At 38.6% G+C, this 12285-nt stretch overlaps 1 protein-coding gene across 1 annotated transcript in view; it reads right to left on the minus strand.

Annotated features, from left to right (window-relative positions):
* The window catches only part of map1ab (microtubule-associated protein 1Ab), a 101435-nt gene that overhangs the window by 18147 nt on the left and 71003 nt on the right, over positions 1 to 12285 (minus strand). The window contains exons 3-4 of the mRNA XM_074678269.1: positions 836 to 918; positions 121 to 258 (exon numbers count right to left, since the gene is read on the minus strand). Coding sequence (XP_074534370.1) covers positions 121 to 258; positions 836 to 918 — 221 coding nt within the window. The remainder of the gene's footprint in view (positions 1 to 120; positions 259 to 835; positions 919 to 12285) is intronic.

Below are 12285 nucleotides of genomic sequence, written 5' to 3' on the forward strand. Positions count from 1 at the left end.
CATTGTTTCAGCCAATCAAAGATGACAAAGCGACTACATTCATACCAGTTTTGTAGTCACTTCAATCGTTTATAAGAGTACTGTATGATTTTTAGGTCCGGTTATTGATATCCAACTCACCCCAGGATCAGCAAAGACACGTGAAAAGGTCTGGTAGGTGAAAACCCCAGTTTGAAGGAGAAGTCCGCCGTGATCTGAGCTCTGACCACTCAAGACCAGGAGCTTATGTCCTGCTGAGTCTGTGACTAGAGACTGGATCTGAGACACACAGAAAAAGTGGATTAAGAGAGGGGGCTGTTAAAGGAGAAACAACATTGCCAGGAAAGAGAGAGAAAAGTACCTGCATTGTGACAGTGAAAGGTAAGCTTTTCATATGTCAAGAGAAACATAAATCTGAGTTGATTTATTGCATTTTAATTGAAGAGAAAAAATATATTGTTATATATTTTTTTAACTGACAGAGAAAAAGGCAAATGAAGCAGACGTTAATTCCAACATCCATTTTTTTCCAAATCCTGACAGAAATTGAAACTTCCTTTTTTTAGGACACCGCAAAGTAGTAAAAAAAAAAAGAGAGAGAAAATCTGACAAAATATTACACAAAAATTTCACAACTCGGACATTTTTTTGACAGGATTTCAACTGTTAAAAAAGTTTGAAAAGAAAATGTGTAAAAAAAAAAACAAAATCATGAAATTACTCAATTTTGGGCATTTTGGCACAAGTCCAAAATTTCCTATTAGGTTCTTTGGTCTGAGGCACATAACAAGAAACAGTGAAGGACGACACGTAGTGATTTACGACAGGATTGTTGTGTAAGCATAAAATACGTTACCTCAGACACGACGGTGTCTCCTGAAGGGTTGACGAGCACCACGGTCTCTAGGACATCACTTCTGTGGTGGAGAGTTCTTTGTCCTGTGGGAAGAATGTAAACATGAAGTTAATCTTAAGTCAGGGATTCAATTCATCAATGTCTATAGGATGAATGAGGTAAAGCAGGTGACCAGACACTCAGCTGTCTAGACCGAGGACATCCCCCTGGACCACATCCAGACCTGATCCTGAAACCTCTTCGAGCCAGAGACAGATTTACTATACTGCTTTCATCGTATCGAGGTGATGGTTATGTAACAAGCTGAACGTTCATGTTCATCAACACAAGAGGTAAAGCCAGATAAGGACACAGTTTGCTGAAGTCTGAATTTCAGTCTTAAAAGTACAGTGCGTGTAATATTTAGTATCAGATCAGAATTTGCTGTAATCTATGCATGTTTAAAAAAGCGCATAATTCCCTGAACACTAAATAGTTTGGTTTTTGTGAATTTAGAGTTGAAACCAATAAGAAGTTTCTTTGTGTTTTCTGTTTCATACCTCACCACTATGCCAACATTCAGAAAGCAGACATAAATATTTATCATCTTACCGCAGTGTTAAACTTGATTTATATCCTTTCCATCCTTTCTATCCCGGGTCATTATCAGGCCAACACATAGAGAAACTTGTCAGCTCATTCAAATAGGCGCCCAAATATTAAAAATGTCACAAAATGAGCTAAACAGTTGAGCACATTTCCATAGATCCTCATGCATATTCATCATAATTATGCATCAGCTGTTAATGCCACTGAGGGGTGATGTTAAGCTTTTAATTCCCCTCAGTTTCAGCACAGATGCAGGCTCTAATATTAGAGGGGTCTAATAATAGAGGGAGCTCAATGACTCCTCCATCCTACGGGATCTTCAGTCAGTCTCCTGAGTTTGCAGTACTTTACAGACCAGAGCGGTCAACATGTGTTCCCTCAAGAAAACCTCATGAAAAGTTGCTTGCTTATAAGATGAGACACTCCGAGAACCGCATCCTCAGTGTTACAACCCCTCTTATATGTAAGCTGATATTAAATGTGTAATCATATCAACAATGACTCCCTCAAAACATTTCGTAACAATACAAGTTAATGCAACATATTGAAAATCCTTATTCTCAGACATGACACTTCAGGAATGGGAATGGTAGTAGTAGCAACTGCCCCCACCCGGTCATTGTTTTTAAAAGCATATTTTTCTTGTTTGTGCAAGCTCTAACCTCTTTAGTGATATCAAGTTTATTGTAAGGGAAGTAGTACCACAACAGCAAAGAGAACTGAGAGACCATTTCAAATTTGTGAATGCCCCTGCAACTCTTGAATCCCATGTTTGCACAAATTTTAGGTTTCCAAGTGCCAAGAAATGAGGAAAATGAGGTGGCAGACCTAAAGTTTTTGGGAACCTTCACTCTGGAAAATATGAGTAATGCGTGAAAGCCATGCGCCATTGTCACTGGGGTAGGAATCAAAAAGATGTGAACATAAAATTTAGCCAAGCTACAAGATCCTAACAAAGGGATTGTGTCACATGATCTGTCCCTGGACCCAAAGTCAAAGGCCTAGACAACAAAGAGAAGCACTGTTCTGATCCTGGTATTGGGTATCCATCCATTACAGACTCAAGATATCAGTGACAAAAGGCTGATCAAATAGTGCAGATCTATTCAACTTGCAATATGTGGAAGTTCATTTATTTTCCAATGCTGAAATTTACAGTTAAGTTGTAATTCCAAAACATAGTTCTCAGTGTTGTCCTTATACAAAGGGAAAGAAAGTGTCAAGTTAATACTGGTATCAGATTGGTTCAGTATCAGTGTGAGGTAATACCAAAGTCTGGGTATTGGTTTTAGATTTAGAAAGTCAGATCACTGCATCCCCATTTACAAAAAATTTTTAGAGGGTTCTTAAGCATTCTGGAGTCAAAGTTTAAACCCATCCATCCATCATTCTTCTACCTGGTCCCAGGAGGTTGGACCCTATCCCAGGTGTCATTGGACGCAAGGAGGGGTTGCAAGACAAGTTTCAAGACAATCACATGGCTAACTTCTAGATACAGACAACCTTGGACTGTAGGAAGGAACCGGAGAACCTGGGCATATAGAAGACACCTGCCCGCCTGGGGCATCAAACCAGGAAGCTTTCTGCGGCAGGTCAACAAACCTTATCACTTAGGAGTAGCTACAATAGTAAGGGCTGTCAATACTCATCAGACTGACCCAAGTCTATAATTTCTAGATTTTTCAGAAACTTATTTATGATAAAACTTTAAACAAAACAAAACATAAACTCCATGAATCAAATGTTCAGGGCATCACTGAAGCAAATCAGAGGATGTGGCTCCCTCTGTTGATGTTACCATAGCAACACACTGACAGACATATGTTTCCTCTCTGCAGACATACTGCAGTAACTAACACTAACGCGAGACAAAAACTGGGATATTTTTACCCTCTTCACGGGGGGATAGAGGAGAGGAGTAGGAGGCCGTAGGATTTTGTTGATGGTCAGAAAACGATGATTCGCTCCTACTGTTCAAACAAACATGCTGCTGCTGCTGCTGCAGTCAGGACGAGTTCTAACACTTCAGCAGATCTGCCCACAGACGCGTCCGGTTTCACAGCACCATGACTAAGCTGTGAGGGTGAGCCATGATTTGCAAGTTCGCTTTGATACTTTTAATGCAGAGGATAGAAACGTACAGCATCGACTTGAAGCAACCTCAGCGACACAGAAACCCGAACGCCAGCCTGAATCTGTAAATCCTCATCCAGAGGAGTGAAACCTGGAGAGACAGCGCGTCCCTTTGACCTCCTGATGTGCTTTTCTCAGGTGAGAGAGAGGGAGAAAGAGCATTATCTGCTGCTGACGGCTGCCTGCAGGGTGAACGCTCGCTGACACTGCAGACTGGTACAATGTGATACTACAACAACAAAGGCGCTCTAAGTGGCTCTGAAACGCTGCTGTTCAGAAACATCAAACAATGTGGAGCATCTGAGGAGACGACTGTCACTGCTGCTTAGGGCTTAAGGTCACTGCAATCAGGTTCACCTTCACTACAAAACAACCGATGAACAAGAACGTTTGGAGGTGACTGGAGCAGAGAGAGACCTGCAGGATACGAGAAAATTACCCCATGTTCACTTACATGGTGTAGCATATTATTAAAGAGTGCATGCTAGGTAAAACTCAATGTTGTTTATTTTTTAATTTAAAAAGTTGAATACAACAAAGACAAAAAACCAGACAGAATTGATGTTAAATGAACAGGCCTTAAAATGTGTATTAGCTTTAAAGTAACTCCAAATTAAAATAGTTGGACATCATTTTTTCTTTTAAACACTCAAAGATCTTTCAGTTTTGATACATATTTTTCTGTCTTTGAATGAAAGAAGCATAGACCCGGTGTTAGGTAATAGTCAATGCTCACGTCCCTGAGAAAAAGTTTCTGAAATAAAACGTATTCATATCTTTGAACCACAAAACCTTGCACTCAATGCAGCTTAGCTCGTTTGAACTTAAAGACAAGATTAAAACTGCTCGTACGAACTTACACAAGATAAATGACGCTGATTCTGATTCAAGTTCTGAATATTTGCTCTTAAGGATGTGTTTGAGGGCACATAACTCTGGAAAAGTTTTCACAGTTTTTGTTCAGGGAAGGTATTTTCATTCATAGATAAAAATGTTTGTGAATTGATTTGAAGGCTAAAGCTGCAAGGGAGGGAATCAAAAGGAAATGTATGGTCTTACATTTTGGTTAAGATTGATCTAATAAGGTCTTTTTAGTAACTACTAGGAACAAGTTTGATTTTCTAATATTTGATAATAATAGATTAATTTAAAAAGTCTAATAGTTCATGTCAGGATAATCTTATCTCAAAAACGTGTTTTCCCATTGTTTTTACACTCTGAAATTTGAAACATGATATATCTGCCATTTGGTGTTTGCAAGGCATCTCAAAACTTTTCAGACGTTAAACTACAAAAAACGTCTGTATCAAATGAGAGATCTAAGATTCATAACTAGATAAAAACAAAGAGACTTCACAAGAAAACAAACTCAAGGTAATGTGCAAACTTTTCTAAGTAAAACTAGATTTGACATGTACATCCATCCATCCATTCATCATAATGTCTTACGTACTGTCCAACAAGAATGTCTCCTTGAGTCAGGGGGGTGATGACTATTCAGACAACTGGTGAGTAGTTAGCACTGACTATCAAATTGTAAAAAAAAAACCCAAACATTCTTATTTAATCATACTCATTTTCGTTTTAACGAACTAAACAGAGGTTTAAGGCTCTAAATAATCAAAAAAAGACAAATGGACTTCATTCAGAGATGTTCTCTGTGACGTTGTGCTTAAACTTCTTGTAAATATTTAACATGCCAAAAGTGTGACCATCCAAGTTGAATTCAAAGCATAAAACTGACACAAACCACTTACAAACCACTGTTAAGTTGAACTCTGAAAAGCCCTGAAAGAAAACCTTTTGAATTTGTTATCAAAGAAGTGAATTCTCACACAAGGAATCATTCGATCTAAACTTAGAATTTAATTTGTATATGCACCATGGGGACCTCACCCTCCTTCTTGTGCATCTGTTTAGACCTGATCCTCTATTTAAAAAGCATCCTGTTACTGTGACACAGCACCAACAGTCTGTTAATAATAGTCTGCACTGAGAGACAACAGGATGTGTAAACCGAGAAGTCAACAGAGGACTTTTGGAGGTTGTTTGAAGGTTCAGGTGTTGGAGCTGAGTTAGTCATCCCTCCTACTGACGATGGATGAATGTTTACATTTTTACTTTCTCTTTTATCACTTTTGTTAGACTTTTTGGGCAAAGATGAGCGTGTTACTCGCTGTTAAACAAAGTTGGGTCATTGTCAGACTGTAGGTGTTGTTTTAACACATCCTGGATTTGTGTTACTACCCAGCACAACTTATCTGAACACATATGCTGTGATTTTATGAGTTTGAATTCACTCACGCAGGGAAACTAAGAAAATCATGACAAACTTATCTTCTATATCTTCTGCATTTTTTGATAAAGGATCTGATGTTTAATAACCCTTGAAAAAAAATACTGAACTTACAATGTTGACAAACTTCAATGCCTTTGCATTATCTGTCACTTAAATAAGAAGGCTAATTCCTGTCATTTGGTTGACTTCCAGTTATTTATGCATAGTTTAGTTCAAATAGTGAGCTCTCCTTTCAGACTGAAATAATCTGACCAATCCAGAATTTATTAGAGATTTCTTACATCTACTAATTTGCATGTTATGAGTGAGGAAAGTTCTGCTCACTCAATGTTGTATCAATAAGGAAACCATCGGTGGAACTTTTTTCTATGTTTGTAAACAAAAAATTGCTCTGCCTAAAAAAAAAAAGAAGCAAAAAATGCACCTACATTGATGGCAAAATCATACATGGTTAAGAACAGTTTTAGAACTGAGTTGAATAGATCTGTCCTATGGATCCGCCTTTTGTCACTGGTTTCTGATCTAGTTTTTTTGCATCTGCATAGGACTGATACCAAGATCGGATGAATGCATCCCTATCAACCCTGACCAGTGCACAGACTTTTTGAAGGGCAGGGGTGAAAAGAAAAAAAAACAAGGCACATACAGCACACGTGTTTGCAGTGTTCTAATGTAAAAAAGTACTAATACTTTGTTACTGTACTTAAGTAAAATTTTAACTTATCTGTACTGTCTGACAACTTTTACTTTTACTCCACTACATTTTCTTAATAAAATGTGCACTTTTTCTCTGATACATTTTCTCTATCACTTTCATTACTCATTACCACAAAATAAAATTAGAAGAAATTTGAGATGGCAAAGAAGAAATTAAGCTTGTCTGGACATGTCATATTATTGATGCCATCATGGAAGCACCTGCGGGGGGCACTGATGCTAACAATAGTCCGGTAGCATCTGTTTTGCATGTAGACCACAGTGGCAAACTCTGTGAACTCTGTGGTACTGCCGAAGATAACATTGCACAACTGTGGCCGTATTTGCCAGAAATTGTTTCTTACGTTGGAGTGAAAGATTCCTCCTGACGGATGAAATGCCAAGAGTCACTGAAACAGCAGCGTGCAAGCTTTCATTGAAGAAGTTCAAGCCTCTTTCTCCTGTGCCTGGATATTGTTCTTTTACTTTTAGGAAGCCCCAATAAATCTCAAAATCAAAAATTCTAACTGCTTACTTTTCAAAAAATACTTTTACTTATACTTTTAACACTTACGTAGATTTTATATCTGGAAATTACTTTTGATATTTAAGTACAATAAAAATCAGGTACTTTAAAACTTTTACTCAAGTAATATTCTAAAAGGTGACTTTAACCTATAAGGGCAGTTATATTTTGCCAACCAAGTGGGCACTGTAGTGTGTTTTGCAACCAGGAGGGCACTTAAGCGTGTGCTTTTGCTCCCAAGCAGCCACTTTAGCAGGTGTTTTTCAACAATTGGGCCATGAGGGGGGTGCACACCAAAGATCACATTTGCTGACAGTGAATCTCTTTTTGCTCTCTGCCCTCTGAGTCTGACACATGCTCACATAGAAGGCTTGTAGACACCGCACGGCTCTGATATACCAAAAGACTTCTAATTCATCAAGTTAATGACATTTCCTAACCTTAGGAAAACTTAACTAACCTGGTGAACTAAATTTTTGAGGGTATATTGGAGCCCTGCTGTGAGCTCAGATTTTCTGACATCTATATAAACTGAACTGCTGATGAAAGTTGTCTAAAGATCAGTGGCATGCAGAAAACAGAAATTGAAGGGTAATGCTGGAAAATGTGTGTTCAAAGAGGGGAAGTCGGAGAAGAGAGTACAGCTAATGTAAAAACTAGCCTAATAATGTAAAAACTAGCCTAATAAAAGAAAGCTAATACAATATCATTAAATAGCAAACACGAAACACTGGAACAGTTTCATGGTTCATTTTTAGGGATGCACGATATTATCGGCACAACATTGGTATCGGCTGATAAAAGCTTAAAAGCACGTTTATCGGTATTGGCAGATATGAAAATTTCTGCCGATAGGCACAGCCAATAAGGTGCTATTCAGTTAAGATTATTATTATTTTCCATCTGAAAAAATAAGCTCGCTAAATAAAATGTAGCACTTTATTTATTTGCACTGCAGAGCTCTGTGTCTGTCACCAGGTTGTTACAGTAGCTCTAAAATAATCAAATGCAACTTGGTTATGTTTAAAAATGCATTGTACATTTAAAGTTCATGTGATCTAAAGAAATTATTTTTCTGTATTTCAATACTTAATGTCTTGAGTTTGAAAAAAAAATACATTTCTTATTTATGGTAAAATCAAATGTTTTTTGTCTTGTTTTATGTGTGTTTCTTAAACAAATAAGACCGTCACAATTAGAGTAACATATAAATTCCAGTACAGGATAGACTTAGCTTTCTTTACAGTGAAAAAAACAAAAACTTGTGATTATCGGTATCGGAAAAAAGGGGTTTCGATATATCGGCATATCAGATATCGGCAAAAATCCAGTATCGTGCATCCCTATTCATTTTTTGGACACAGCCCTTGCTAAACAGGTGAGGCTTTTTCTACAGTTTTAATGATTGTTGGTTGATGCAAGGCACCACAAATTGTGCTCTAGAGTAGGAATGTGGGTATAGAAAAATACAATACAAAAAGAAAGAAGGTACACTGCAACTGTCATAACAAATGTTCAAGTACCTGACTTCATTTTTTAAATTTTATTTTAGAGTTAATGAGGCCATAAAAACTGGATCCCAAAATGCTTCAACTTTTGTATTAAACCAACCGACATTATCTCTCTTTGTGTAGTGCTGAAATGTCACAGTTACGTACCGGCTTTGACAAGTTTCTCACTAACAAAAATGATGAATGTGCTGAGACGAAAGAGAGCTGTCACAGGAGAAAGACTGATGGTGTTTTCAATGACTCCTGTCAAGGTGGGAATCGACTTAACTGCAGAGACTCAGACACACCCTGATTAAAGACGTCTTCACCTCTAACGGCATCCACACACCAACACATCAGCCTTTCTTTGTGTGTGTTCTCATGCTGGAGTACGACGTGAAAAATACAGATTTTATACTTCTTTTGCATAAAGCTAAGTAGAGCTTATTTCAGGAAGATTTAGGGGATTTTTACGTCTATTGCAGCAGAGGAGAGAGTGTAAATCTGTTGAATAACAGCGTTAATGTTCGGTTAAGTATCCACCATTCGTCAACAACTAGACTTTTACCAGTTTACACTTAAAAAGAGACAAATCAAGAAGCTGTAACTGGAAACGACACCCCGGTGATGGGAGTCAGCCCACAGCGTCTCATTGCATCCACAGAGATACAAACAGTGTGAAGTCAAAGTCTCCTCGGGCCGCCCAGCGTCTGTTTCTCAGCTTAAACGTGTTTGTTTAAAGAGTCCTTTTGAAGAGTGCGATGTTCAGCCAAGTTACCCTCGTCTATTCATCCCCCTGGCATCGCAGACAGAGGGAGACAGCATCATCCTTTTACATAAAATGACTCCCAGCCAAAAGGCATTTTGAGAATCTCATGCTTTGCTCTGCCCAGTTTAAAAAAGAAACTTATGATTGTTTGTTCGTATACCTTTAATTCTGCATCTTTCACTCACTGCCTGCTTTCTCTGTTAATCAATCTTAAGTGCTCTCCGCTTCTCCTCATATCAGTTCTCCAGCTTATTAAAGCCTGTGACTTAGAAACATCAAAGAGGTGAATATCATTAACACATCATTAGCATGTGATTGTGACACATTTCTCTGGTTCAGTGAGTTCGCAGGAAAAGACGGAGACTCTCAGTTTGAAAAGAAAATCGTTCGTTTGAGGAAATTCAAACATGAAAAATCTTGGCACCTTATAGCAAATATCCCCACAAACAGCGGCAAGCAGAGCATATGTTGAGGGCTATTTTTAGCAGTGGAAGAATCAACATTTACCCTGCTGATTGTATACAAGCAAGAGGACAAAATGTGTTTATGAAGGAAAGCATGGTAGGAACATAGACTTTAAAATGTGTGTGCAGTCTGCATGACGTCATTTATCTGTTTTGAAGAGTTTCCAAGCCTATCGCTGGTGGTTGAAAATGCTGACTAAACTAATCGTTGCAAGGCTTCAGCTACATAAATGGCTTTTGCAATGTTAGCATAACGTCATAGACAAGTTTGTGACAGGGCTCCCACGAAAACGCAAGCCAGATGATGATTCTTCATCAAACGTAGCAACTTCCAAAGCACAGCCAAGAAAATATGATGAGGCATATCTCGCACTCTGCTTTACCGGCACAATATGTGAAAATTAAAGGTGCAGTTTTGTAGTTTTCAGTTTTCTATGTTTTAGTTTTGTTCAGTGAGAAGTTAACAAGTTTGTACAAGTTACAATGTCCCGTAAAGTCCAGTGGAGTTGAGTAGCAAAGGATTTGTACGTTTGTGTAAATGTGGGGTGCTTGAAAATAATCTTATCTTCAAAAAAATGGGCCCTGCAGGAAAAGTTTGGGAACCACTAGTTTAAGGCCACGTTTACACGGAGACTCTCGCAAAGATTCTTCCTTTTGCATTTCCAAAAGCCACCCACGTTTACAAGAGGATGGCGTGAAAACGATCCACATACGACTACTCTGGAGAGTGTTTTCAATAGTTTCCATTTTCGAACAAAACGCAACGCGGTCTCATCTTAACGCAAGGCCAAAATGTTATCAGATTTGACTATTTTTGGTGTTGTGTAAACGCGGCCTAAGAAAACCTTTCCCAGGATGCAAATGAGGTAATGTATCTATTTGATGAGCTGTCTTTCTGTGCAGTGTTCCTCACAGCCTGGTGCTCTAAGTTGTGTCCATCTACCAACTCCAACCTCACCAAGTAGAGCTAATGTAACCTCACTCTTCATTTTATTGATAAACTCTCAAGTTTGAAAAGACCACTGCAGAATAACTGCTGACTGTGGGTTTGAATGAACATGATCACAAACAGCTTCACCAGGGTTTTAGCTCGTGCTCTATCGCTCTACTGATTAGCTTTCTTCTGCTCTACTCGCCTTTTTTTTCTGTCTGCCAGTTCAACTCCAGTGCCTGACATTACTACAAAATAAATCCAAGCCATCCTTTTCTTAAGAAGAAAATGACAGATCTTGCTTTTCACTGCTAAACTTTGCCTACTAATGCTGTGTTGTCATAAGGACTTTCAGTCTACTTGTCGTAAATGGATTTGTTTTCTCCTGGGAAGATCCAACTCCAGCAATTCCATGTTAAGAAATAGTATTTTTAAACATCTGATTTTGGTGCTGATAATCTCATTCTGAATAATGGATATCAAATAAACAAATGAGGGTAAATTCATTTTGAGATCACCAATAAAGTCCTCACAGGGTCTTTAAGAAGTCTCAGGTTGTCACTTGAGGAACTTGAATTCAAATTTATCGGCTTTATTTCTCATGGTTGCTTCTTGTAAGATCAATGGCTGCATAGTTTTTTAACCTCTTTTTGGTAAATGTTTTAAAAAAGATGACCTGCTTTATCAGCTGGTCAATAAAAAGTCTTCACAGAAGTTCCAGCAGTCCAAAGGAACATCCAGTATCTGTGTAAATGGATCACATATCTGCAATGATCCATTTTCCTGACTAAAATAACCCTGATGACAGAGCAGACGCTGGATCTCATGCCCCGCTTCAGTCCATTGGCGCAGAGATCTACAGAGGTGAACTCCTCTTTCTCTCTCTCAGTCCTGCCATGACTCTGATGGTAACATCAAGGCCCAGAGGAGGAAGGTCATTTGTCAGACGGAGCTCCGTGTTTCTGCTCATTCTGCCTCTTTTTTGGCTGACCCGTTTGATAAAAATATCCACGTCTGAACTCCCCGAACGAGAGCGTTCTGTTTAAAGACGACTAAAACGGAGCACTGATCGACTGAGGCCCAGCCACTGCACTGCTCCAGATAGCATGCTCCACATTTAAGGTGGTATGAGGGATGGCAAGTTAAACATTTAAAGTGGTCACTCCTTCTAAGAAGAATGCAGGAATTCATGAGATTAAGCTTTAGATGTTGTTCTCTCCAATCCAAAGAAAAAACTTTGAAACTTTAAATTACTACCTGTGTTATAAAAGCTTCAAAATGTTTTTGCAGCATCTTTGAGCAAGCTGTCTGTGCAGAGCATTCAGAGCTGAAAATGAATCAGCACCAAGGCCAGCTCCTCTTTCAGTAGCAAAAGTCATAATTGTGATGTAATTCGGGACAGAGAGCCAACATACTGTTCTAAATATAAAACCAATGAGTGTGAGGGTGGATTGTATTGTGCTATAGAGCCACACACGTCAGCACACTCATCAAACAAGGTCACAGCTTCAGTTTTGCTATAATGCAGAATTTTTGGAGAATACTGACTGTGGC

This window comes from Halichoeres trimaculatus, unplaced genomic scaffold (genome assembly GCF_033239565.1).
Source record: "Halichoeres trimaculatus isolate MK-OKI-2021-1 unplaced genomic scaffold, fHalTri1.1 fHalTri1_scaffold_10, whole genome shotgun sequence".
Taxonomy (NCBI): domain Eukaryota; kingdom Metazoa; phylum Chordata; class Actinopteri; order Labriformes; family Labridae; genus Halichoeres; species Halichoeres trimaculatus.